Below are 22,728 nucleotides of genomic sequence, written 5' to 3'. Positions count from 1 at the left end.
GTGACACACTCGGCTCGGGGCTGGCAGCGAGTGCAGGGTTACTCCACTCAGCTCAGAGCTCTCTCTTGCTGCTGCAAGCCACATTTCTGCTGCCTTACCTTTGCACTACCCAAATGGTCGGCTAAGGTGACTCAGATGATACGAGGTAACTTGATGGTACAAGTCCAGCCTTTTAAAAAACATTTAAGGCAACATCATGGCTTTTATTTGATTAAATGCCAGGTCACAGGTGATGCTTTTCCTCACAGCCCAATAAAGGGTTTTGCAGTGCACACTCACCTGTCACACTGCTGCATTATGGATATTTCCTTTATGATCTCCTGCAGGTCAGATTCCACAGGAACTTGTTTAATTGCAACAACTTGACCCGTTTCTTTATGGATGGCTTTGAATACGCTGCCATAAGAACTGAAACACAAAACATTAAACAAACATTGAATATAAAAATGCAAATGTTAAGGCTTTGCTTTCTGCGAGTGTGACCATCAGGTAAAACATTAACTATCCTTTTAAAAAAAAATATTTTATATTTTAATGTAAATAACCAGCCCACTAACTTCTAAACACTGTAATGCAAATAAATCAGCTCACTGAGACAGTGAGGAGAGCACACCATCATTACACTGACCATAGCTTCAGAATGGCCTTCTGCACAGATTCAACAACTAAAATTCTCTTTTTCCAGCACAGAGTACAAGCTGAGCATCAGTAAGAACTACAACTCTGGTCAGAGAGGTTTGCTTGTTCCTGTCAGATATTATCATTCTTATTTCCAGTTTCTTTACTTACAGCAGCCAGGCAGATTTACAACTCGGTCTTTTCAAACAAACTGCTTAAGGCAGTGAACATGTCACTCCTGGAGTATTCCCATGCTGCTCTGCCTCACCAAAGGGCACAGTGCCACTGAAGTTCACTTCCACCAGGCAGATCTGCCACAAGAGGTACCAGGGATGAACTACAAAATGTCTTGAGTTCCCACAGAGCTCTACTAACTCCAGGCTGGCATTTGTCAAGAAGTTTTTAACTACTCCTGACCCATTACCTGCTATTTGGATTAAGATACTGCACTCTTGGGAAACAAATTCTTTATTCTGTTATTAACCAAACACTGTCACTATGTTGGTAGCTACATTTCAGAAATGGGGCCATGACAAAAGTGAAACAGCAGAGTCCACTGAACACACCTCTGTTACAAAAATATGCTCCTAGAAAAATGTGCATTGGGCCCACTGGAACACAACACATACCCTTCTCCAAGCTTCTCCAGGACATCAAATACTTCTTCAGGTTGCTTGGTTAAACTGTCTTCATCTAACTTCTTCAGCTGCCTGTAGGGTAAGAGGAGAGAAATTATATTTATTTATTTATTTATAAAAGATATATTATATTTAATTTGGCAATTTGGGCTCTGCTGACAACAGGAGAATAAATAGCACCGCCTAAACATACAAAAGGTTTGGCATGAAGTAAATTGATTATGAAGTAAGTTTATTTCACCCGATGAGGAGGCTGAATATTAGTAGCATCCAATAGCAAAAAAGGACTGGGAATTACAAAGAACAGAATGTGAGCAGGCACACAAATCTACAACTTCTCTTGGCAGAAGTCACTTTCAGGATCTATATGCTGGTGGTCACATCTCAGCGTGGCAGAGTCTTGAAGCCATTGAACATGTCTGCTAAATTTCAATATCTGGAATGGAAGGATACCTACCAAGGCCATAAAAAAGGGAATATCATCTTCCCTGATGCTTAGAGTATGTGTGGAATACATTTGTTGGGAGGCAAGGGCAATACTGTTCTCACCTGTACGTTTTTAACATCAAAACTTCAGATCTTAACTTCATGGGCCTGGACATACACTAGGAAAATTCTATCAGGAAAAAGGAGACAGTATCTGACTCTCAGGATCTCAATGCCATCCCTGTTAAATGTATTGCTAATAAGAGTCAGCTGAAATAACTTCTAGGAATAAAAACCTGCCATGTGCTGCGATTCTTCACGTGGCCCCCTTTCCCCCAGTGGGATCTCCCTTTTGGGGAGATCCCATACACAAAGCAACAAAAAGTTCAATCATATTTATTTGAGTCTACACTGGAGAGCTGTTCAGCAAACCTCCTGAAATAGCTAAGGACTACATAACAAAAAGGTCTGAAAACAGTATTTTATTGTCAGTGTTAAGAGTATCCAGCAGCCCACAAACAAGTGCCCTTTCATTTTCACATGAACTAAAAAAAAATCTGAAACAACAATAAACAAAAACAAAAATCGGCCAACAAAACCCCCTCCAAGCTCCCTAAACCAGCTCATACGAGTTTTTTAAACACAGAAACTTAAGAGTTTCAAAGTTTTTAGCACTGCCTAGTGTTTAAAGTAAAACACACGTAGTTGCCTGCAACTGCAAATTACTCCCGAAAGCTTTTACAGCTGCTGCTAAAGATCAGGACTCCGGTCACAGGAATACTAATTTTTTATACTAAATATATTACTTTTTTCCCCAATTTCTTGAGAAACAGAGAAAAAAAACATTCATTGACCCCTGGCTATTATGTTTATGTACAAAAGCCATACGGGAGGAGCAGCTCATGCATTGAGCACATACAATGGCTTCCTGAAGCGGAGGAAACATTATATAGAAGCAGACTCAGGAAGTGGTGAAATACTGAAAGTGGCTGCTAGCTTCCCAGCTCAGATAAGCATTAAACAGAATTTACTTGTCCTTGTGAAAACAGAGAGGGAAGAATGTGTGGGAAAAGGAGAAAAGCAAGTAATACATGCACCAGGAAACACATAAGCCACCATTTCCAAGGAGCCCAAAAAGTGGCGACGCAAGAGGCAGACCCCTCTTGTTAAAGTTGCGGCCTAAATTCTACTAGCATAAAAGGAAAAAAAATAAAGGCTTTTCATATACCCAAACACAATAACCAGACAACTACTGTGCTTGCAGCAAACAGCCTAATTTCAACTACAGACCAGGAGCCCGATTACTTTGCACTGTCCTGTTCCATCGAGTGCACTCGCTGCTGACACACTGCCATTCTCCTGGATGTTTATACCAACACAAACCCAAACTCACCTCTGTTGTTATTCCGATCTAATCTTAATCACCTGCCCCGTAAACACTGGCATGAGCAATTATAAAATAAAACCAAGGTTGTTGTTTTGTTTTTTTTTTTTAACAGAATATACATCACTGTTTAACCAAACGGGTCAATGCCACTGGGGACCAGCTCCAGCAGCTTCCTTTGTTCGCTGCCGAAGCGTTCCCCGGGCCGCAGCTGCGAGCCGCTGATAGCGCTCTGACACGGACACTTCATCCCATCTGCCGCGACTCCAGCGCTGCCCGCAGCCCCGGCCCGGCACCCGAGATAGCGGAGTCCGGCTCCGTGCGGGGGTGGCCCCGAAAGCCCCGAGGGTCCGGGCTCGGCGTGTTCGCTGTCCCCGGTGTGTTCGCTATGCCCGGTGTTCCCGGTGTGTTCGGTGTGCCCGGTGTGTCCCCGGTGTGTTCGGTGTGCCCGGTGTGTCCCCGGTGTGTTCGGTATGCCCGGTGTGCCCCCGGTGTGTTCGGTGTGTTCGGTGTGCCCGGTGTGTTCGCTGTGCCCGGTGTCCCCGGTGTTCCCGGTGTGTTCGGTGTGCCCGGTGTGTTCGCTGTCCCCGGTGTTCCCGGTGTGTTCGGTGTTCCCGGTGTGCTCGGTGTGCCCGGTGTGTTCGCTGTGCCCGGTGTCCCCGGTGTTCCCGGTGTGTTCGGTGTGCCCGGCGTGTTCGCTGCCCCCGGTGTTCCCGGTGTGTTCGGTGTGCCCGGTGTGTTCGCTGTCCCCGGTGTCCCCGGTGTGTTCGGTGTCCCCGAGACAGCGGCAGTGCCAGGGCTGGGCACCGCGCTCGGACCCGGCACCGCGGGCACAGACCCGCACAAAATTCACCCAAGGAGGGTCGCGACGGGATAACAAGTGCCCGGGGCTTTGTCGCCGCACTGTCACGGGCCAGCACACCTCGTACAGCCGCGGTAGCGGCGGGAGCTCCCGCAGCAGCGCAGGCAGCGCCTTGTCCCCAGCGCTCCAGCTCAAGCCGTCCCTCCCCACCTGAGCGCGGAGCTGTCCCAGCAGGGACCTGCGGGCACTGCCCGGTGCCACTGCTGCCCACGGCCCCACGGCTCCGGGCAGCGGCAGCGCCCCGGAGAACCGAGGGGGCCGGAGCTCGGCGCGCCCGCGGCCCCGCTCCTGACCCCGCGCCGCCAACGAGGCGGGCGGGCCGGGCCGGAGCATCCCCGGTCCCGGCAGGAACACACCCCGCGCTTACCGCCGTGGGTTCCGTAGCTGCACCGTCTCCATGGCGGTCAGTCGGCGAGCCGGGCCGGTCCCTCACTGCTCCATGGCACGGCTCCGCCGCCGCTTCCGCCCGCCGCCGGATGCCAGCGGGGAGCGCCCGCCCCGGCCCGGCGGGAGGGGCGCGGCTTCCCGGGCGCGGCGGCAGCGGCGCGATGGCCGCGTCCCCCGGTGCGCTGCGCCGGGCCGGCAACGAGGAGTTCCGCCGCGGGCAGTACGGCCCGGCCGCCGAGCTCTACTCGCGGGCGCTGGCACAGCTGGAAGCCGCAGGTAGGGCACGACCCGGGGCGGGCGAGCGGGCGGGGGCCCCCCCTGTGAATCGCGGCTGAATCGCGGCTGTCCCGCAGGGGATGCCGCCGCCGAGGAGCGCAGCGTGCTGCTGGCCAACCGCGCCGCCTGCCACCTCAAGGACGGTGCCTGCAGCCTCTGCGTGGCCGACTGCAGCAGGTGAGGGGCGGCGGGGCCGGGGACAGCCGGCGGGGCCGGAGGGAGCGCTCGGCCCTTGCCCCGGCTCGGCTGAGGCGGCCGCAGCCCCGGGGAGCGCGGGCTCACGGCGCCCCGGCGCTCTCCCCTCCGCCGCAGCGCCCTCGAGCTCGTCCCCTTCGGCATCAAGCCCCTCCTGCGGCGGGCAGCGGCGTACGAGGCTCTGGAGAGGTACTCGCTGGCCTATGTGGACTACAAGACGGCGCTGCAGGTGGACTGCTCCGTCCAGGCCGCGCACGACGGAGTCAACAGGTCAGGAGCGCGGCGGGGAGCAGGGAAGGGCTCGGGAATGCGGCTGGTGCGTGCTGCTGCTCGAACCCTGCTCCCTCCTGCTGCCCTGGCAGCACCAAGCTGGACCCCAGGCACACGAGGGAAGCAAGACCTGGCCATGCTCCCTGTGCCTGCTAGTGCCCATAGCCCCTTTCAAGGTGCTGGTCGAGGTCTAGGAATAATTTCTGTGGGACTGTTTTTGCTTTGCTCAGTGTCTGATTTAAAGGAAATAATCAACTGAAGTTCAGTAGCCTATCCTTTAAGCCTTCCCTATGTTTACAGGTTGCTATAGTCCTGTTCTCTTTCTGGTGCCCTCTGCTTTGCTTCATGGCATGCCAGACCAAGGAGTGAAATGCATGTCTCTTGCTCACCTGAGCAGTCACAGCCCCAGCCCGTGTCCTGTTGTATTTTTAGCCCTGCTGATGTGAAGATCATCTTTTTGCAGATGTCCTGTCTGTAGAATGAACCTAGCTGAGATGCATGTAAAAAAATCAGCAGACAGAGAGATGTTGTTCTTAATGCACAAGCCAGGTTTAAAGTGGCCCTGCTGGCTACTGCATGGCCCATCCAGCCACAAGCCAGGGTGACTGGGAGCTGTCTCTTCCAGGATGACTAAAGCCCTGCTGGAGAAGGATGGTGTGAACTGGCGTCAGAAGCTCCCGCCAATCCCCACAGTGCCCGTTTCTGCCCAGACGAGGTGGAGCGTTCCTTCTGCCCAGGCCCCTGGGGCAAGCACTCCTCCTGCAACTGCACCACAGGGAGAGCGAGGTGGGAACAAACCCTTGGGCTGGGCAGAGAACCCTGTAGCTCCCAAGGGTGGTGAACAGCTGCCACACCTACTTGGTGTGTCTGCAGCCAGGACTGAGGCCTGGAGAACCAGGCCTGGTTCTGACACAGCCTTTTTGGTTGATTCTGCTTCCTTTGATGTCTCTGTGTCTTTGCCTCTGGTACAGGGATATTTGTTTTCTGTTAGGCTGTGGTATTCTTGTTGGTTTTATAGTTCTGTATCCTTTCACACCATTTCTAGACAAGACTGCTACTGGCATGGAGAGAGCTAGAATGCTTAAGGAAGAAGGAAATGAATTTGTAAAGAAAGGAAACCATAAAAAAGCAGTTGAGAAGTACAGTGAGAGTTTAAAGCTCAACAAGGAATGTGCAACTTACACCAACAGGTACTGTTCAGCTATTTACCCAACTATTTCTTGGCCTTGTATAAAAGCCATGATGGTACTTCCTGGCAGAACTGTTTAATGTTTGCTCCCAAACTAGTGAATGAAACAAAACCACCCCATCAGGTTCACCCTAAGTGCAGCCTCCCCTGTTATGTAACATTCTTTGATCAGGTCCTACAGAACCCCTTGCAGACACTCCCCTTGGGCTGCTAAGGGATTTCTCCCTTGTCTGACGGGACAAGGGTATGTTGAGTGGTCCCTGCTCTCCTACAAACCACAAACTGCAGACTGCTGTTCTTAAACACTCAAAGTAGTCCTGGCAGAGGCAGGAACCTGCATCCTTGAACTGCAAGTGCAGGTTCTTTAGCTCTAGAGCAGGTTGCTCTAAATATCTTCCTTTTTGTTTCTTTGAAAAACCATTTCCTTTCTTTCCTCCCTGTGAATGAAACAAGCTTGAGCTCAAGAAGTAAGATGACATAACACACAAGGATGGTTTTGGAGTCCAGCTTTGTGCTGCACTGGCACTGCTCTGTGTGTTGCAGCAGTAGATGCTGCTTTCAGGCAAAGGGCTCTAAGCAGGTGTGTGTGTTGCAGAGCTCTCTGTTACCTGACCCTGAAGCAATACAAGGAAGCAGCACAGGACTGCACCGAAGCTCTGAAGTTAGATCCTAAGAATGTTAAGGCACTCTACAGGCGCGCTCAAGCATTTAAAGAACTGAAGGTAAGTCAGGAGTTCATCAAGGGCTTTAGGCTAGCACTAGATGGCTGTTGATGCATGATCAGAGCCAGAGATATCCATTAGGGCTTGTTTCTGTGCTAGACAACATCTCCCATTAGACCTTTAAGGACTAAGAGTCAGACATCACACTTTGAATCTCAGGAGTTTGTCACATCAAGTCCTGTTTCTAGAGATGCTGAAGGCAACTGCTTTCCACAGAATATGCTGAGTTGGAAAGGGCCCACAGGGATCCTCAAGTCCAACTCCTCACCCTGCACAGCACCACCTCCAGCAATGACACCCTGGCCTGAGAGTGTTGTCCAAACACTTCTTGGACTCTGTCACACTTGGTGCTGTGACCACGGCCCCGTGGAGCCTGTTCCACTGCCCACCCACCCTCTGGCTGAAGAACCTTTTCCTAATACTCAACCCTAACCTCACCCAACTTTAGGCCATTCCTGCAGATCCTGTCCCTGGTCACCACAAAGACCAGTGTTGTGTTGAGCTTTGTCTTTCTGTCTCATGGGAAGTTCTGGAGTCAGTACTGGAGTACATATTGCATTGGTGTTGGACTCAGAACCCACTTGAGTGGTGAAATTATCTTCTCAGCCCTAGTTTGACCATGTTTTAGAACAGCTACATCAATGCCAGTGCTTGAACAGTTAGAGAGGTAGTCACAGGCTTAATTGTGCTGTCTTTGCCTCTCTTGCTGGGTAGTAGTCTGCCTTTTTAATGTACTAACCCTTAAAAATACTCTCTTTCTAGGATTACAAATCAAGTATTGCTGACATCAAGAGCTTGTTGAAAACCGAACCAAAGAACACAGCTGCACTGAGATTACTGCAAGAACTGAACAGAGCCTAGGGTAACCAAGCAACAAGGAAAGCTTTCTTTTCCACTGCAGAGGAAAGCTTTCTCCCTTCTGCTGTTGATACAGGGACCAGTCGAGGCAGGATTGGTGTTGAAATCTATCTTCCAGTGCTGTTGAGATCTAAGAGGTTCTGTACCAGCACAATGATTGCTAAGACATAATCTGTATCAAACTCTATTAAGCTGGCTCTATGATCATGCATAGTTTTAATGCCCCTCCCCAAGAGGCATTTAGGTTACTTTTCCTGGTTGAAGTCAACTTGCCTTTAACTGTTGGCCTCAGGGACTCTTTACATGTTGGCTAAGATGCACAGGAAGTGGCTGTTCCTGTCTGAAGAGCTATAGAGGGGTTTTAGTCCTTATTCAGGTGACAGTTTTGCTGCATTTGTGCTGCTATTACTAAAAGAAAGTCGCTGCAAGAACTGCTGTAGTTGCCAGAGCACCACATACCCTTTTTGTGACAGGGGCACAGTTACTTGCACAGGGCCAAGCTTGTTCCCTCTCCTCCTTGATGCCTGCTGGCCCTCAGCTGGGTTCTGCTGCTTTGTGTGGTTGGGCAAATGTTTACAGTTGCAGCTTTCTTTAATTATTCTGCACATTTAAGAAAACAGCAGCAAGTTAAACCTGCCTTGTTACACTGTGCACTATTCTTTGACGTTCTGGGTGCTTGGGAATTTTGCAAAGTTTTTTTGTCTTTTTTTTTTAAGGAAACCACTTTAGCTCCTCTGTGCCTTTTGGAGCAGTTGCTGTGGGGTGTTACAGGGAGGAAAATATGCAGTAACACCCCAGCTGAGGTCTGGCTTACTACTTCAATGCATGTTTTAAGTTTCTCCTGATCTGGTATTGATAGCACTGATTTTAAATAGTAGATAAAGATATTATTGGAGTTACTTTGTGAACTGTTAAAACCCATTCTCATTAAAGCCATGTTTATTTTCACTCTAGGACTGTGTTTTTTGTGATGGATGGAATAGGGGAAGTGAAACACTTGTTTATCCACCTCATACTGTTCCCTCTGTCAGAGGACTTCAAGCATTGCACAGTGCCTTGCTCTTTCAGACAGTGACCCCAGCTCATAGTGGCCATTAGAGTTCAGAGAACTGGAAAGCCGACAGCTCCAGGGACACTGGGGCATGCCAGGGGGAGCACAGCACTGCATCAGTTTCCAACCATTGCTCAGCCTTGCACACTGCCTCAGCTGGTGTAAGATGCTGGGCTATGCTAGACCTGATCCAACTCCTAATACAGAGCAGGAGACAGAAGCTAGCCCTTAGTCAGGGCTCAAAAATCTTTGTTTCCCACCTTGCCTCTCCCAGCAGTGTTTCAGGCAGGTAACCTGCTGAACTGAATTTAGAGAGCAATCTCTAATGCCATTGAAGACAAAGACTTCTTACCTTAGCCTGACATTAAACAGCTTTTTGCAGGTCCCAGGGCTGTACTCTATCAGCTGTAATGGGCCAGAGCTTGGAACAAATCCTCCCTGAGGGGCACACGTTCCTCCATTCACTCCATTCCTGCTTCTAACCATGGCAGGTCCATTGATCCCACAGCCAGCCCCTGCCCAAGCTCCTAGCAGGTGTGAGGGATTTCAGGGTGGGGAAGCACACAGCAGTACACAGATGAGCAAAGAAAGGTCACAGAATCCAGGAGTAGGACTGGCTGCACTTAAGAGCTGTCCTTTTGGCAGCCCTGCTGTTTCCCGAGTGGCAGATACCTGCACTGTTCAACAGCAGCTCATTACAGCACCCCTAAGCAGCAGCAGTCACCCTCTCCTTCCCCTCAAAACAGCAGTTTTGTTTGTCCCTGATAGCAAAGATTTCCCCAGCAATAGCACCAGGTGGACAAAAGCCATGCACAGCAACAAGACACTACTGCAAGCTCTGGGTCACTTCTGCCCCTCTCTCCCCTTCTGCTCCTGCTGAGGTGCTGCTGATGTGCAGGACACTTCCCAGGTGGGCAAAGGTAGTGCTGGCCACAGGGCAGGGGAGAGGGTTTGTCACAGGGACACGCCTTCACCTTCATTCAGAAACAGCAGCTGTTCCAGACTGGAGACTCCAGGCTCATTTGCATTGCTGCCTCAGCTCCCTAAAGCCTCAGACTTCACCAAGGACTGCAGCCAGGGAGCTACTCTGAACAACTTCTAGTATCATCAGGTATCCAAGTGCCAGCTTCACCTTTTCTAATTACCATTTAAAAATCTCATGCCCTTGTTCTCATCCTTTCAGAGGCTATTCTGATATCCCCATGTTCCAGGGCCCCACTTTGCATTCTCTCTGGTTTTAAAGAGCACTCAGCCAGTGCAGCCTTCTGGCACTGTAGGTGGTGTGACAGGAATACCTGAACTGCCCTGTTACACCTGAAAATAGGCTGCAGCCAAGCTGAACAACAGCAGAATGAAGTTCAGCTGTACAGCTCCATTCCAGGTCTCCCTATGTGCATTACACTCATGCAAATACATGTTTTTCCTCTAGAGACCAAGCAGAAAAGCTTCCAGCCCATGACACTTAGAGAGAAATAACAAATTAGAGTCCTGTATATTAAGTAAATTAAAATCCTTTATAAGCATCTCACTGAAGAGATGATATCTAAACAGTGAATGACTGAGGCATCCATTAAGAGGAAAATAAATATTTAAGGAGGTCAGAGGAAGAACTGGTGAAATGGAGGTGAGAAAAAGGAATGAAAAAGCCCCCGTGAAGAATCCTAGTGGAGCAGAGCAGACACCATGAAGGAGCAAATGTGTAAGTGGTTCTATTAAAATGCTGGAAGGAAAACAAGAGGTAGGAGGGGTGACTCAGCAGGGAGCTGAAGCGAGAGTATGATACAGCACAGAAGGAAGATTGAGACAGCAAAACCAGCACAAGCTGCGCAGAAAGCAGGTGGGTGGTGCTGGTGGAGGTGTGCTCCTGCCAGCTCGAGGAAGCAGTCAAGTGAGGTCAGTGCAGCACCAGCATCAAGTACTGAGGAGTCTCTAGGGACTGAAATTCCTTTTCTAGTTAGGAAGAGCAGAGGATTAAGGCCAGGGTGATGACAGCAGCACAGGGAGCACAGCAGTAACAGGTCCAGCTGCCCCTGCAAGCAGGAAGGGGGACACGATGAGTCGTGAACGCTTGCAGGCTCTTCAGTGACTCCTTGGAACCTCTGGTCACAGACACACATTAGAAATTCAGCTTTTGATTTACAGCTACTCCACAATGTCTCAAAAAGTTGTTCTTGTGCACCACAGACACATTGACAGAACCTGTGGTGAGCAGCAGGAGACACTCGAGGCCATTGCTGCAGGTATACAAGGTTCATTACAAAATGAAAACAGCAGCAATAGATCCTGTTTTGCTTAAATCCATCCTAGGGAATCAGAAAGGATTAGAAGAGCCTGTTGGTTGGCAATTTGTAATGTAATCCTGTATGTCCCTTCTGTCAGCTCTCCAGTCTGACACCCCACCAGCACCACAAACTTCAGTCACTAATTACTGCAGCCTGAGTCCATCCTTGCACCTGCAAGAAGCAAAGGATTGGCTGTCTTTCTGCCAAGGGAGCTAACCCATTTGTGGGGGTGGAATTATCAGTTCTTTATTAGTGTCAGCTGCATGAACAAATAAAACTACAGAACCCAATAAATTCACTAAAATGATGATTCATCAGCACTCATCATTTCCTGGGCAACTGACCCAGGCTGGGTTCCACACTACATTTCACAAGGTTTCAGTGGTGAGAAGAGATTTAATGTGAGGGTTTTTACAGGTGCAGGAGGAGGCAATTCTACAGGGGTTACCATACACACAAACAATAGGATGGGGCATTTCAAGACAAGCCAGGGTCACTGTACAGGCATGATTCCAACAGCATGGTGGGGGTCCTGCTCCTGTTCTTCAACAGCAACATTCCCAGGGCTTGCTCTCAGTCACACAGTCTGAAAGAAACAGAGCACCCACATATGTAATTTTCAACTGCTAAAGGAAGAGTTTCATCCAGAAAAAATGAAATTCACCTAAACTTGGATTTACAGTTACTTTCATACCATAAGTCAAGAAAATATCTGAAATATCTTCAAAGGAGTACATACAGTCTGAATTGCTTTGTTAGCATGCCTATCCTAGCCTCAGCAGCAGGGCCAGCTCTCCTGATCAAGCACACAAAAGATATTTTATAGGGTGTATACTGTCAAGGTTGTGCAAAAAATCCACTGGGAATTCCCAGGAAAGATTGCGCTGGTCTCCACTAGACCTACAGAAAAGCAAGGAACTTCCCTATATTCCTTTCTGGTAGCAGAGTCACTGGCCTCATCAACACAGAGAGAACCCACACAGGTCTCTGTGGTAAAAGTCCAGAAAATGGAGGATGCAATTTAAGAAATGGAATATTACAATCAAAGACACTGATATTGCTCATTAAACCTTGCTTGTCCTGGATGAGAAACCCAATCCCCAGTTTCAGAGTCAGAAACCAGAGACTTTGAGCACACCACGGCTCCCAGCACCCACCTGGAGTCACTGCAGGAACGCCCCAGCACTGCCCTTGTGGGGTGTCTCGGTGGTCTGGTGTGCCTGGAGAACAGTGACCGCTTCCTCGATCTTACAACAGAGCACAAGGGGGAGAAGTTGAGTTGCTCCAGTGTAAATCTGCACTGCACCAGGAGCTCGGTATTTCAGGTCCCAAACTGGCCTCCACACAGACCCGCTTTCAAAAGGGAAAGGACTTGAATAATCACAAAATCCAAGCCTGCTGCTTCTGCAGGAGACTGATCAGCCTAAAGACCTTTTCTGTCTCTTACCAAGGGAAATTCTGAGGCATCTCTCCTTTATTATCAAGTCAGAACTTGCTAAACAGAAGTCAGATTTCACAGGTGAAGCTACCTGACACCACCCAGCAGAGCTCAGGCTCCTCAAAAAAACAGCAGTGGGAGGGTGAAAGCGGCTCCTGTCTCCAAGGAGCCACAAAAAAATGCAGTCAATTAACTTCAGCTACTCTGATGGGAAACAAAGCTAAATATTCACCAGAATTAAGAAGAAAACTGAAGAAATACTGCAGAGAGGCAGCCATTTATCTGGTTTGTGTTCTGAGGAAACAGCATCTTCCTGGCTGTTTCCATGTAGAGGTACCACCCTGCTTTCACCCTCTTGCTTCCCGGCCACCTCCAAACCACCCTCAAGCTTGGCCTGTGTTTTCAGCTTCTCCTTTTGCTGAAGGCAGGCAGACATTCAGGCTGTGGTGACATCAACCTGGGCCTCCTTTTTCACTTGAGAATGAAAACAGCAGCCACTTGCTGTCCCTATGGTGATTGGTGTCCTGGGCTGTGCTCCCCTTTGGAAAGGGATTTGTTTGAGTCCCCCCTACCTTGGAGCGCAGGGAGTCTGGGGACTCCAGGAGCAGCAGCAGCTCGGAGTTGTCGATCTCCAGCAGCATCCCAGTGATCTTGCCAGCCAGCGAGGGATGCATCACATGGATCAGAGGGTAGAGGCGTTCACCTGCTCCAAACACCAGCAAGGACATGAGCACTATGCCAGCCCTCCTGTGCTCTCACCAGAAATGGGATACAAGGGTGGTGATGGTGGTGGAAAGAACACTGCTCACAAGTAAAGCTATCCCAGCATGTCACAGCAACAGGAAACTGCTGGGTAAAGTCAGCAGCAGGCACCTACAGTGGGCACAGGGCAGTGGAGCTGTGCACAGGTGAAAGTGCCAGTTTCTGCAGGAGCTGTTTCCTCCTGGGGTGGAAAGAGCTGGTCTGTGACCACCAAGCGATGCTGTCCCACACCAGGGCACTGCCTGCTCCACCAGGACCACCTGAAACCCAATGGTTGTGTGGCACAGCTGACCTCAACCCCTGTGGCCACCAAGCTGCTCATCAGAGCCCAGGAGCAGCAGTACAGGATGGTTCAGAGCTTGGGGGAATTGCAAATACCCTGGCAGCACAGGCAGGGTGGATGGAGCTCTGCCTCTCTACAAAGCTTCACCAGACACTCTCACAGAGTATTCTTCACCAGGCAGCTCACACAGACAGGGAGTGGTTTTATTGCTCCCATCCAGTTCCAGCACAGACTGAATTTATTATTATCTTTTTAAAGTAGCATAATAGCAGAGCAGTCCCACAAAACCTTACAGCTTCTCCCAGCAGTTAAGTTTGCCCTGGTGCATGCAAGCCCATGTGCCCCCAGGGCCCTGCAGCTGGACCTGCTCCAGCGGAGCAGCCGGGGCACCCACCGATCATCTGCTTCTGCTCCTGAGGAGGGGCTGCTGCAAGCAAGGATGCTGTCAGTGGCTCCTGGCCCTGGACATGCACAGCAGGTTCTCCCACCTGGAGGAAAACAGGGAAGAACAGCAATCAGAGGCTGGAAGGGATGTGAGTTATCCAGCTTGCAGGAGTGGTGCTCAATACCAACCACAATGGGGCATTTCAGAGACATTAGCATTGACTGCTTCCAGAAAAGCTGGAGTCAAACATTAGAGCTCTGTGGCTACTGGATCCATGTCCCCCCAGAGCCCCTGGGAAAGGTCCCCACAGACAGTATGGCCCATGGGTTGGCACAACACTAAAACCCATTCTCAGAGCCATGGGGATCCCTGGGGTCAGCAGTCACATTGGAGCAGGACCAGGAACACCACGTTTTGGTGGCTGCAGAGCACTTACCTGTGGGGCCATCATGGGTTGCATGTGCCCCATGGGCTGCATGTTCCTGGCAGATGAGGAGTACTTGTACTGCTGGGCACCCCGTGGCAGGGCAGACGAGGAGGGCACCCGGGTGCTGACCGTCTGCGTCCCGATGTTGGCTGCAATGGGGACAAGAACATTTGTGAGGAGCCACCCTTAAATGCATGCCTGTGCCAAGGAGGCTGAAGCCACAAGGACAGTGTGCTGGTTTGGAGGGCCTGGAAAGTCCTACATGGGCTCAAAGCAGCCCCCAGGTCAAAGGCAGCTTCCCCAGGACAGGTGGGGCACTGCCACCCTTGGGGTGGGGTGGTCTGATGCTGTGCAGAGGGCAGGAGAGCTGGTAAAGGCACACACATCTCATCATCTCTCCTCCAGAAACCCATCTGCATCAGCTGCCAGAGAATGGGAACAGCACTGAGGAGGGTGGGCTGTGAGACTCTTGTCTCCCAGCCCATCCTGAAGGGAGGTGAAGGCAGAGAAATGAGAGGACAATGACAAAAGGAGAGGGCACAAGCCACAGCCCTCCTGGTCCCACTGCTCCCTTCAGCAATTCACTCAATGCCAAAGATAATTTTGGGCAAAATCCCATGAAGAAGGGAAGGCTGTAGGCAGTCTCTGCCCCAGCTGCTCTTGTGTGGAGGGGATACCCCAAGACCAGGGTCAGCCTCAGCACAGCCAGGCACTGGGGATGCCAGCAAGGTCTGGTTCTCAGCTCCAAACCCTCCAACATGAGGCTTGGCATTGGCAGCAGTTCAGCCAGAGCCCCTAAGATCCCCTTCCTGTGCCCCAGAGATCCTTTCCCACCCTCTGCCTTTGTCCAAGCCAAGTACTGTGGCTGCATCACCTTCTGCTTTAAGGATCATATTCGAGGCATAGCCACCAACAAGACCAAGCTGCACATCAGAGACCTGTCCCATTACCTGAAAGATCCCAACCTTCCCCAAGAGCTACATACTCGGATCCTACAGACACTGCTCCAACTCCATCACACTCCTCCAGGAGCAAGCCCACAAACCCATCCACCCTCAGAGGAGACCTGAGCTCACAGTAAGCACCCCTGCCACCATGGCCATGTCCCAGCTGGATATTGTGGGGGTCCTTCCCCCACTCACCCACTCTCTGGGCCTGGGGGGGCACACGGGGCACCTGTGTGGAGGCCTGTCTCGTGGTGCTGATGTTGGACAGCAGGCGCCGGGGCGGCACGGCAGCCCGCAGGATGGGGGTGGCCTCAGGGTACACTGCTGGAGAGAGAGAACACACAAAATGAGGCTGCTTGGTAGCAGAGGCATGGAAGGAGACATGGGGGAGTGACTGTGGCTGGGGACAGTAGAGGAGCACCTCACCTCTGGTGTCACTGCCACGATCTCACCTCCCAGTGCCCATCACCATGGCCCTGCACCAAACCCCTGCACACTTTCCCAAGATAAACCCCCATGGTTACACTTTGTGCTGCTTTTAAAGACCCTCAGTCCCTGACTGAGCCCAGCTCAGGCCAGAAGCCCCCAGGGAGGGACAGGCAGACTCACAGGGAGGCCGGGAGGGCTGTGCACTCCAGCGAGTGGCAGGGCGGACTGGGACAACAGGGCTGGGGCCGTAGAAGGCAGCTCTGGTTTGTGGCTGGGGAAGAAGAACACATTATCCAACATGACTGGGGAGCTGACATGAGCCAGAACTAACCCAGAGCCTCTTGGTGGCTGCTGCACACAGCCAGACAAGCCAAAACCATGCTCTGCAGGGTGCCAGAGCACTTTAAAGACCAACCTCCAGTCCAGCCCTGCTGTCAGCATGTCCTCCAGCAGCTCTACTTAACTCCTCCTCAGGAGCTCCTACACCTCTGTAATCCTTCTCCCTTACTCTCCATGCTCACACCCTCCCACCAAACTGCTCCTTGCTTTCTTCCTCTGAGGAGCAGCAGCACCTGTGGAATCCCCAGCCCATTTCCTGGAGCACCTGCACCCCACCCTGCTGCTCAGTGGAAGCCCAGGCAGATCCCGCTGGTTCCACAGGGTGTGCCCAGATCTGCACAACCCAAACTCTGCTTCTCAGCCCGACTGCCATCCCGCTGCAGGGCGGCCGTGGGTCCCTGTGCGAGGCTGCTGCTGGGGAGCAGGACTCACCTGGGGCATGGGGGGGAGGAAGTACCCCGGGGGGGTCTGGAAGGACCCCAGGAGAGGGCCAGGCAGGGGCCTCATAGTGGCCAATCTCTGCATGTACTGGTTGGTGAGAATTGCTTTCCTCTCCTCTTTCCTCTGAGCGAGCGCGACGTAGAGAGGCTTTGTGCTGACGATCCGTCCGTTCATTTCTGTCACAGCCTTGGTAGCCTCTTCTGGGGAGGAAAAACATACAAACCCAAACCCTTTGCTGCGGCCAGCCTCTGTCATCACCTGAAATAGGATTAGAACAAGACAGCTAAATCCACAGATCGCTGCAGCATCCACAAAACTCAGCGTGGGGGGGTGTGTGTGGGACCCAGCCACTGGCACCCCATTTCAGCCCCCACACCCAGGGTGGGAGGGATGGGACTGCACCTCTCTCACAGAAAGGTTTCTCTGGGGAAGGGCAGGATTTGCTCAGGCAGTAGGTTTGGGAAATGAAGATGGCAGAGTCTGGACCAGCCTGAGATCAGGAGCTTGTGATCACCCAGGGGGAACCTGTGTCACAGCCTCACAGGGCCCACAGGCCAGAAATGCTCTGCTGCTAAACGCTGCAGGAGCCAGCAAGGGATGGAGATCAGTGTGACACTGTGCCCTGACAAGGGCCAGGCAGTGTCTGTCCCTGGCAGGTTACAGACAGCTGACCTCAAAGCCAGACCATGCCTTACATGTTGCCTTCCAGAGAATCCTGACACCAGTCCCAGCGAAAAGAGTGACACATCCATGGTGTTCAAAAGGCCAAACACCAGCCTGTCACCCCACTGTCCCCAGAGAGGGGTGGCTTGTGGGTCATTTTCATTTGTATCAGTGTCACAGAGCAGCTGGGCAATATTCAGAAAGTTGCGTCTTTAAGGTCCTGTACCTGGCACCTCACCAGGGCTGGGGGAACTCAACAAAGCTAAAAAATATTTGCTCCTCAGGACAGTGTGAGGTGAAGTGGCATGTTCCTTACACCTGGCTTGAGATACAAGCCATCAGCAGAGAAGTGTAATTCAACAGGATGATGATCCCCATCCATCTCCAAGGGCTGAGTGCACGGGTTTACTGACCCCAGGAGCTCCAGTGGCAGCCCCAGCCCCTCACCTTGGCACTGGTGATGGTGCCATAGGGAGAGAATTCCTTCCTCAGCCTCTCATCATCTATCCCATCATCCAAGTTCTTCACATACAGGTTGACCCCCTGCACACAGGTGAAAAAAAGCAGTTTGGGATCTCAAAGTTTACAGCAGTTTGTCACACAGGATGCACATTACACCAGCAGCTCAGCTGGAGGGTGGGACAGCCCCAGAAGGAGCAGTGACAGGGAGAGGGGTGAGGATTGTGCATAAACTCCACTCAAAGTACAAACACCCCTAGTGAAGAGGGTACCCACACCATCACTGGGAACCTGCTGAACCTCATGAAGCTGTCTCCTTTCCAGACTAATATTTCTGGAAATTAGCAGACCCATTTGCTCACCCTCCCACCATCATCCTGGGTTTAGATCTTTCTCCTCTTTCCTGATATTGCTTCCCAGGACATTCCCAGGCAGGACCCCTAACTGCAGGAGGTACCCACTGTGCTGATCTCTCTGGAGAGCTCTGTGCTGTCCCCAAGCTGAGCGTGTCCCCATTGCTGACCTGCAGGATGCAGCACCCTGCTCTCCCCTTACCTGGTACCTGTTCACCCGCTCCTGCTTCATCTGCTCAAATTTCCTCTTGAGCTCGCTCTGGCGCTCCAGCCGCTTCTGGGCTCGGCCCACGTACAGCACCCGCCCGTTGATCTCCTTCCCGTTCATGTCAGCCACCGCCTGCCAGGGGAGGGAAGGGCTCTCAGCTCAGCAGGAAGCCCATGGCCACAGCTCTGCTCTTCACCCACCACCCTGGGGCGGTCCCACCACAAGCACAGATCTGCTCCCCCTTGCCAGGTCCTGCCCATCCAGGTACCCAGCGCCAGCTCCCACACAGGCACAGAGCTGGTGAGGCTCTCCCTGAGGAAAGGGGAAACATCACCAGCTGATGGTCTCAGGGGAGAGAGACATGGGCAGTGAGGAGTCTCTTGCCTTCTGGGCTTCTTCGTGCTTCTCAAAGTTGACAAACCCGAAGCCCTTTGAGCGGCCGCTGTTGTCCATCATGACCTTGACACTCAACGTCTTTCCTGCAGTGGGGAAGGACAGCACGGTCTGAGAGGGGCCCAGTGAGGGACACTGTGCTGAGAGACACCAGCACAGACCAGCCCAGCGAGGAGAGAGCCCAGCAGGACAGACAATGGGGTCCCCATGAGGCAGGGACAGGAGGCTGTCAGGTTTGGTGAGGGGCTGCTGCTCTCATTGCCCTGGGCTCTTCAGCCTCTCCAGCCAATGCAATGAGTTCCTTTGGCTAGAAAATCTCACCCCTTTTATACATGAGCACATAGATTGGGTTCATATGAAGGATAACCACAAATTACCTTGGATGACACTGACCAAGCATGGACAGTACAGCCCATGGGTTGGCACAACACTAAAACCCACCACAAGAGGCATACTCCAGTAATGAACTAAACTGAAAAGCTTGTTTTCTTTAAATTCAGACAACAATTCTTATTCCCAGGGCTCCTGTAACCAGACAGCATGCTGGTAACAAGAAAAAAAAAAAACAACAACCGAAAAACTATCCAAGAAAGAAAATCCACACATTTTTCATGACAGAACCAAGTACAAGTTATCCTCTGTCACAGCAGGAAAGCACATGTAACAGCCTGACAAATGAAGTGACTGCAGTCCTTTCATGTGGGGGATGTTTAAACAAGTCACATCTCACCAGAGAAGGGGCTTGCTCTTTCAGCCAAGCACTCCCCCAGCTTCCTTTTCAGTTGCCCCAACTCCAGTTTAATCAGACACAAGGATATTTCAATAACTGCACTCACCAAACTTGGAGAATATTTCCCGCAATCTGTCATCATCCATGTCATCCCCAAAGTTTTTGATGTAGACATTGGTGAAGTCTATTGCCCTAGCCCCAACCTCTGCCTCACGCTCTTTGCGGGACTTGAAGTGTCCAACAAACCTGTGGGAAGAAAGGAACTGGCCTCAAACCCTGCATGTCCCCTGCAGAGGGAAGATGGACTCAGGCACACCTATCTCAGCACAAGACAAGAGAGATCCCATCACCTCAGGCTGTGCTTTGCTCACCCACAAACTCACCACGAGCTTCACATACAGTAACTTCCATATATCCCACTCAGGTGTACATATACCCAAGCTCCCCCTTGACACAACCCAAAATTAGGGATGTGCCACCCCAGGAGACATTAAAAGACTTCAAAGGATCTCACCACCACAAAAGACCCCAAACAATACCACCAAATGCCAGCTCTCTTCCTCCAAAGCATTCTCAAACACTCTGGGCAGCCCTTGACTCTGTGGGATGTAGAGTGGAACAACAACAAAACCTCTTCCTGCCCAGATTATCTGATGGCAGCAGCCAAGATCAGGGACCAGCCCACCTTTGTGGGCACTCATTACACCATCTCAGCAATAAAACCCAGCCTGGGGCTGGACTCCCTCCCCAGCATCTGGGAACAGCTCCAGAGCACTGTCACACTTCCAGCAGCACCCACCACAAGTGACTCACTGCCCCAGCAGAGCTGCCGTGCCCAGCGGGGATGGAAAAGGGAAGAACACAGAGAGCAGCAGGAAGGGGACGCCTGAGCAGGGCATGCTTTTACTGCCCAGAGTGGGCCAGGGCAAAGGAGGAGCAGAGCCCAGACTCCTCTCTCTGGCACTTACACTTTCCTGTCATTGAGCAACATCCCATTCATGGTCTCAATGGCCCGAGTTGCTGCCTCATGCGTCTCAAAGTGGACAAAGCCATAGCCACGGGATCCATTTTCATCACAAACCACCTACAAACACAGCATGAAGGGCAAAAGAAAGAGACAGACACTGCTTTTCTCCATGTTTGTACATGAGTGCATCACAGGAAAACCCATCCCCTTTTTCCAGGGGCATTTTCTCTCCCTGACATCCTGCTCCCACTGCAGCTGAGCTCTGTTGGAGTGCTGGCAGCAGGTGAGGGAGGTGGGCAATCCTAGGACCAGAACTTACAGCTCGCCAAGACCCACGTGCCACTGGTGCCCCGAGCTGGGACAGGATGACTGACACATAACATCTCTGTACAGTGACTGGGGGAAAAGCCCCCATTCTGAAGGGAAACACAGCAAGGCCTTTTGGCTTCAAAGCAGCTGGGAATTTAAAGGAGATACTGTGGGAAGTGAAATGAGAGCGTGAATTCCAGCTGGCTAAAGCATGCTTCCAAGAGCAAGGGCAGCTCTGCAGCAAGCCCTCTCCTGCAGGGCCCTGGGCACACCTACCTTGCATGACAGGATGTTTCCAAAGGTAGAGAATGTGTCATACAGGGCTTTGTTATCAATGGAATCATCCAGGTTCTTGATGAAAACATTTCCAACCCCTGATTTCCTGAGCCCAGGGTCCCGTTGGGACCACATGATGCGGATGGGTCGGCCTTTGATCACCTCAAAGTTCATGGTGTCCAGGGCTCGCTCAGCTGGCAAAGAAGGGGGAAGAGAGGGGAGTAACAGAGACAGATCTCCCTCACATCCTGCAGCAGCTGAGATGGGCACAGGAATCAAGGACAGGGACTTGTTAACCTAAATGGGATAGGCAGCTCTGCCTCCCCACCCCTCCAGCCACACCACTCTGTGATTAATTATTTTTTCCCTCTCCAAAGCATGTCTCACTCCCAAGGATCAACCATTTTACCACAAGCTCCAGTCTGGCAGATGCCCAGCTAATTTACCCAGTAAGGATTTTGGTCTCTAGGGCAACTGAATCAACACCTTCTCATCACTGCAGCCTCATTTCAGCATGGAACACCTTCCAATTACAGCGCTGTGTCACGGCAGTGCCTGCCAGGAGAGTGGCCTCACTTTACACAGGGAGCCAGTGGGCAGCTGGGTACCCCAGGGGAAGGGCAGAAGGGGTTTTGGTGCCCTTCTCTGATGGAGAAGAAGGAAAGAGGCAACTTTCACAAGTCACCTTCATCCCCTCACCAGAGCCCAGAAGTTATATCCTTTCCCAGACCCTAAGAAGAGATGAAAGCAGGATGGGTCATCATGAGAGAGAAGATTTGGATTAGTTAGAACCAAGCCCCAGCAGCAATGCAGCCATTCACACAACTGCTCCCCCCCTTCCATTGCCCACCCTTACACCACTTGCACACCCAAGTCCCCGCTGTGGGGCAGCTCCTCAGAGCTGTGTGACAGGGAACATACCATCCACAGGCTGCTGGAAGTTTATGTAGGCATAGCCCAGTGACCGGCGCGTGGCCACGTCCCGACAGACTCGGATGGACATGATGGGCCCAGCAGCGGAGAACTTCTCATAGAGCATGGCTTCGGTCACATCTGGGTGCAGGTCTCCCACGTAGAGAGAGGCTAAGGGATAGCCAGGACCACTGGCATTCATGGTCACCCACAGAGCTCAGCTGCAGAAGGAGACAGACCCGAGGCTGCAGGGCACAGGTTTCAGATGGTCTGCAGCAACCACAAACCCACACCGGGGCTGGCCCCACTGCAGCAGCACAGTTCAAAGTAATGCCCTTCCCTTCCCACCAGCAGCACTAGGATCAGGAATGTGCCAAGGAGGGTGCAATCCCAAAACTTTCCAGAACATAACAATTTTGGTGCAAAAGTTGAGCTGGGGTGATCTGCACCTCACAGCCCTTGCACACCCTGGAAGGATGCAGAGGGACAAACCACACACACAGACACTCCTTAAAACACTCAAACCCTAAGAGAAATAAAATGGAGTTTCATTTCTCAGAAGGTAAACAGCCCTTCTCCACCAGAGATTTCCATTTTAACTCCTTAGTGGCTCCCTCCAAGCAGAGCAGACCCAAGGAGTGGGGGCTTGTACTGATGCCCAGGGAGCAGAACTGCAGCCCACGCTGCTCCCTGCAAACACCTCCATCTCTAAGAAGGCAGACACTGGGTTTTCACCACCCCTTCCCAGTTTCTCAGCTTGTTGACTACTGATCCCAGAGCAGGCAAATTGATGCTCAGTCTGCCTGGTTTCAGTTGAGTATAAAGTTCTGTGTGAAGACAACACTTGCT

General features: G+C 51.6%; 3 protein-coding genes across 4 annotated transcripts in view; 1 reads left to right on the top strand and 2 right to left on the bottom strand.

The window, feature by feature from the left end:
• Positions 1 to 4,411, bottom strand: part of STK4 (serine/threonine kinase 4) — a 45,931-nt gene extending 41,520 nt beyond the window's left edge. For both annotated transcript variants that reach the window (XM_058850566.1, XM_058850567.1), the window contains exons 1-3: positions 4,296 to 4,411; positions 1,248 to 1,328; positions 280 to 408 (exon numbers count right to left, since the gene is read on the bottom strand). In XM_058850566.1, coding sequence (XP_058706549.1) covers positions 280 to 408; positions 1,248 to 1,328; positions 4,296 to 4,327 — 242 coding nt within the window. In that variant the 5' untranslated portion in view covers positions 4,328 to 4,411. The remainder of the gene's footprint in view (positions 1 to 279; positions 409 to 1,247; positions 1,329 to 4,295) is intronic.
• Positions 4,412 to 4,413: 2 nt separating this feature from the next.
• Positions 4,414 to 8,778, top strand: TOMM34 (translocase of outer mitochondrial membrane 34). The gene is made up of 7 exons (XM_058850568.1): positions 4,414 to 4,591; positions 4,669 to 4,768; positions 4,904 to 5,056; positions 5,682 to 5,842; positions 6,102 to 6,246; positions 6,841 to 6,967; positions 7,730 to 8,778. Exons 1-7 carry the CDS (start codon positions 4,477 to 4,479, stop codon positions 7,826 to 7,828), a joined length of 900 nt encoding a protein of 299 aa, XP_058706551.1. The 5' UTR covers positions 4,414 to 4,476; the 3' UTR covers positions 7,829 to 8,778.
• A 2,780-nt stretch (positions 8,779 to 11,558) lies between these two features.
• PABPC1L (poly(A) binding protein cytoplasmic 1 like) lies at positions 11,559 to 22,081 on the bottom strand. Its single transcript, XM_058850599.1, is given in 16 exon segments — positions 11,559 to 11,744; positions 12,316 to 12,416; positions 12,419 to 12,458; positions 13,169 to 13,299; positions 14,036 to 14,129; positions 14,463 to 14,602; positions 15,596 to 15,724; positions 16,010 to 16,100; positions 16,601 to 16,867; positions 17,720 to 17,815; positions 18,287 to 18,424; positions 18,677 to 18,771; positions 19,522 to 19,661; positions 20,384 to 20,499; positions 20,968 to 21,161; positions 21,889 to 22,081. Coding segments are annotated over 15 exon segments (1,959 nt in total). The 3' UTR covers positions 11,559 to 11,744; positions 12,316 to 12,321.
• Between the last annotated feature and the right edge of the window lie 647 nt (positions 22,082 to 22,728).

Source organism: Poecile atricapillus, chromosome 15, assembly GCF_030490865.1.
Source record: "Poecile atricapillus isolate bPoeAtr1 chromosome 15, bPoeAtr1.hap1, whole genome shotgun sequence".
Classification (NCBI taxonomy): domain Eukaryota; kingdom Metazoa; phylum Chordata; class Aves; order Passeriformes; family Paridae; genus Poecile; species Poecile atricapillus.
The sequence above is the reverse complement of the archived record's forward strand: the minus strand, read 5'-3'. Positions and strand labels throughout refer to the sequence as shown.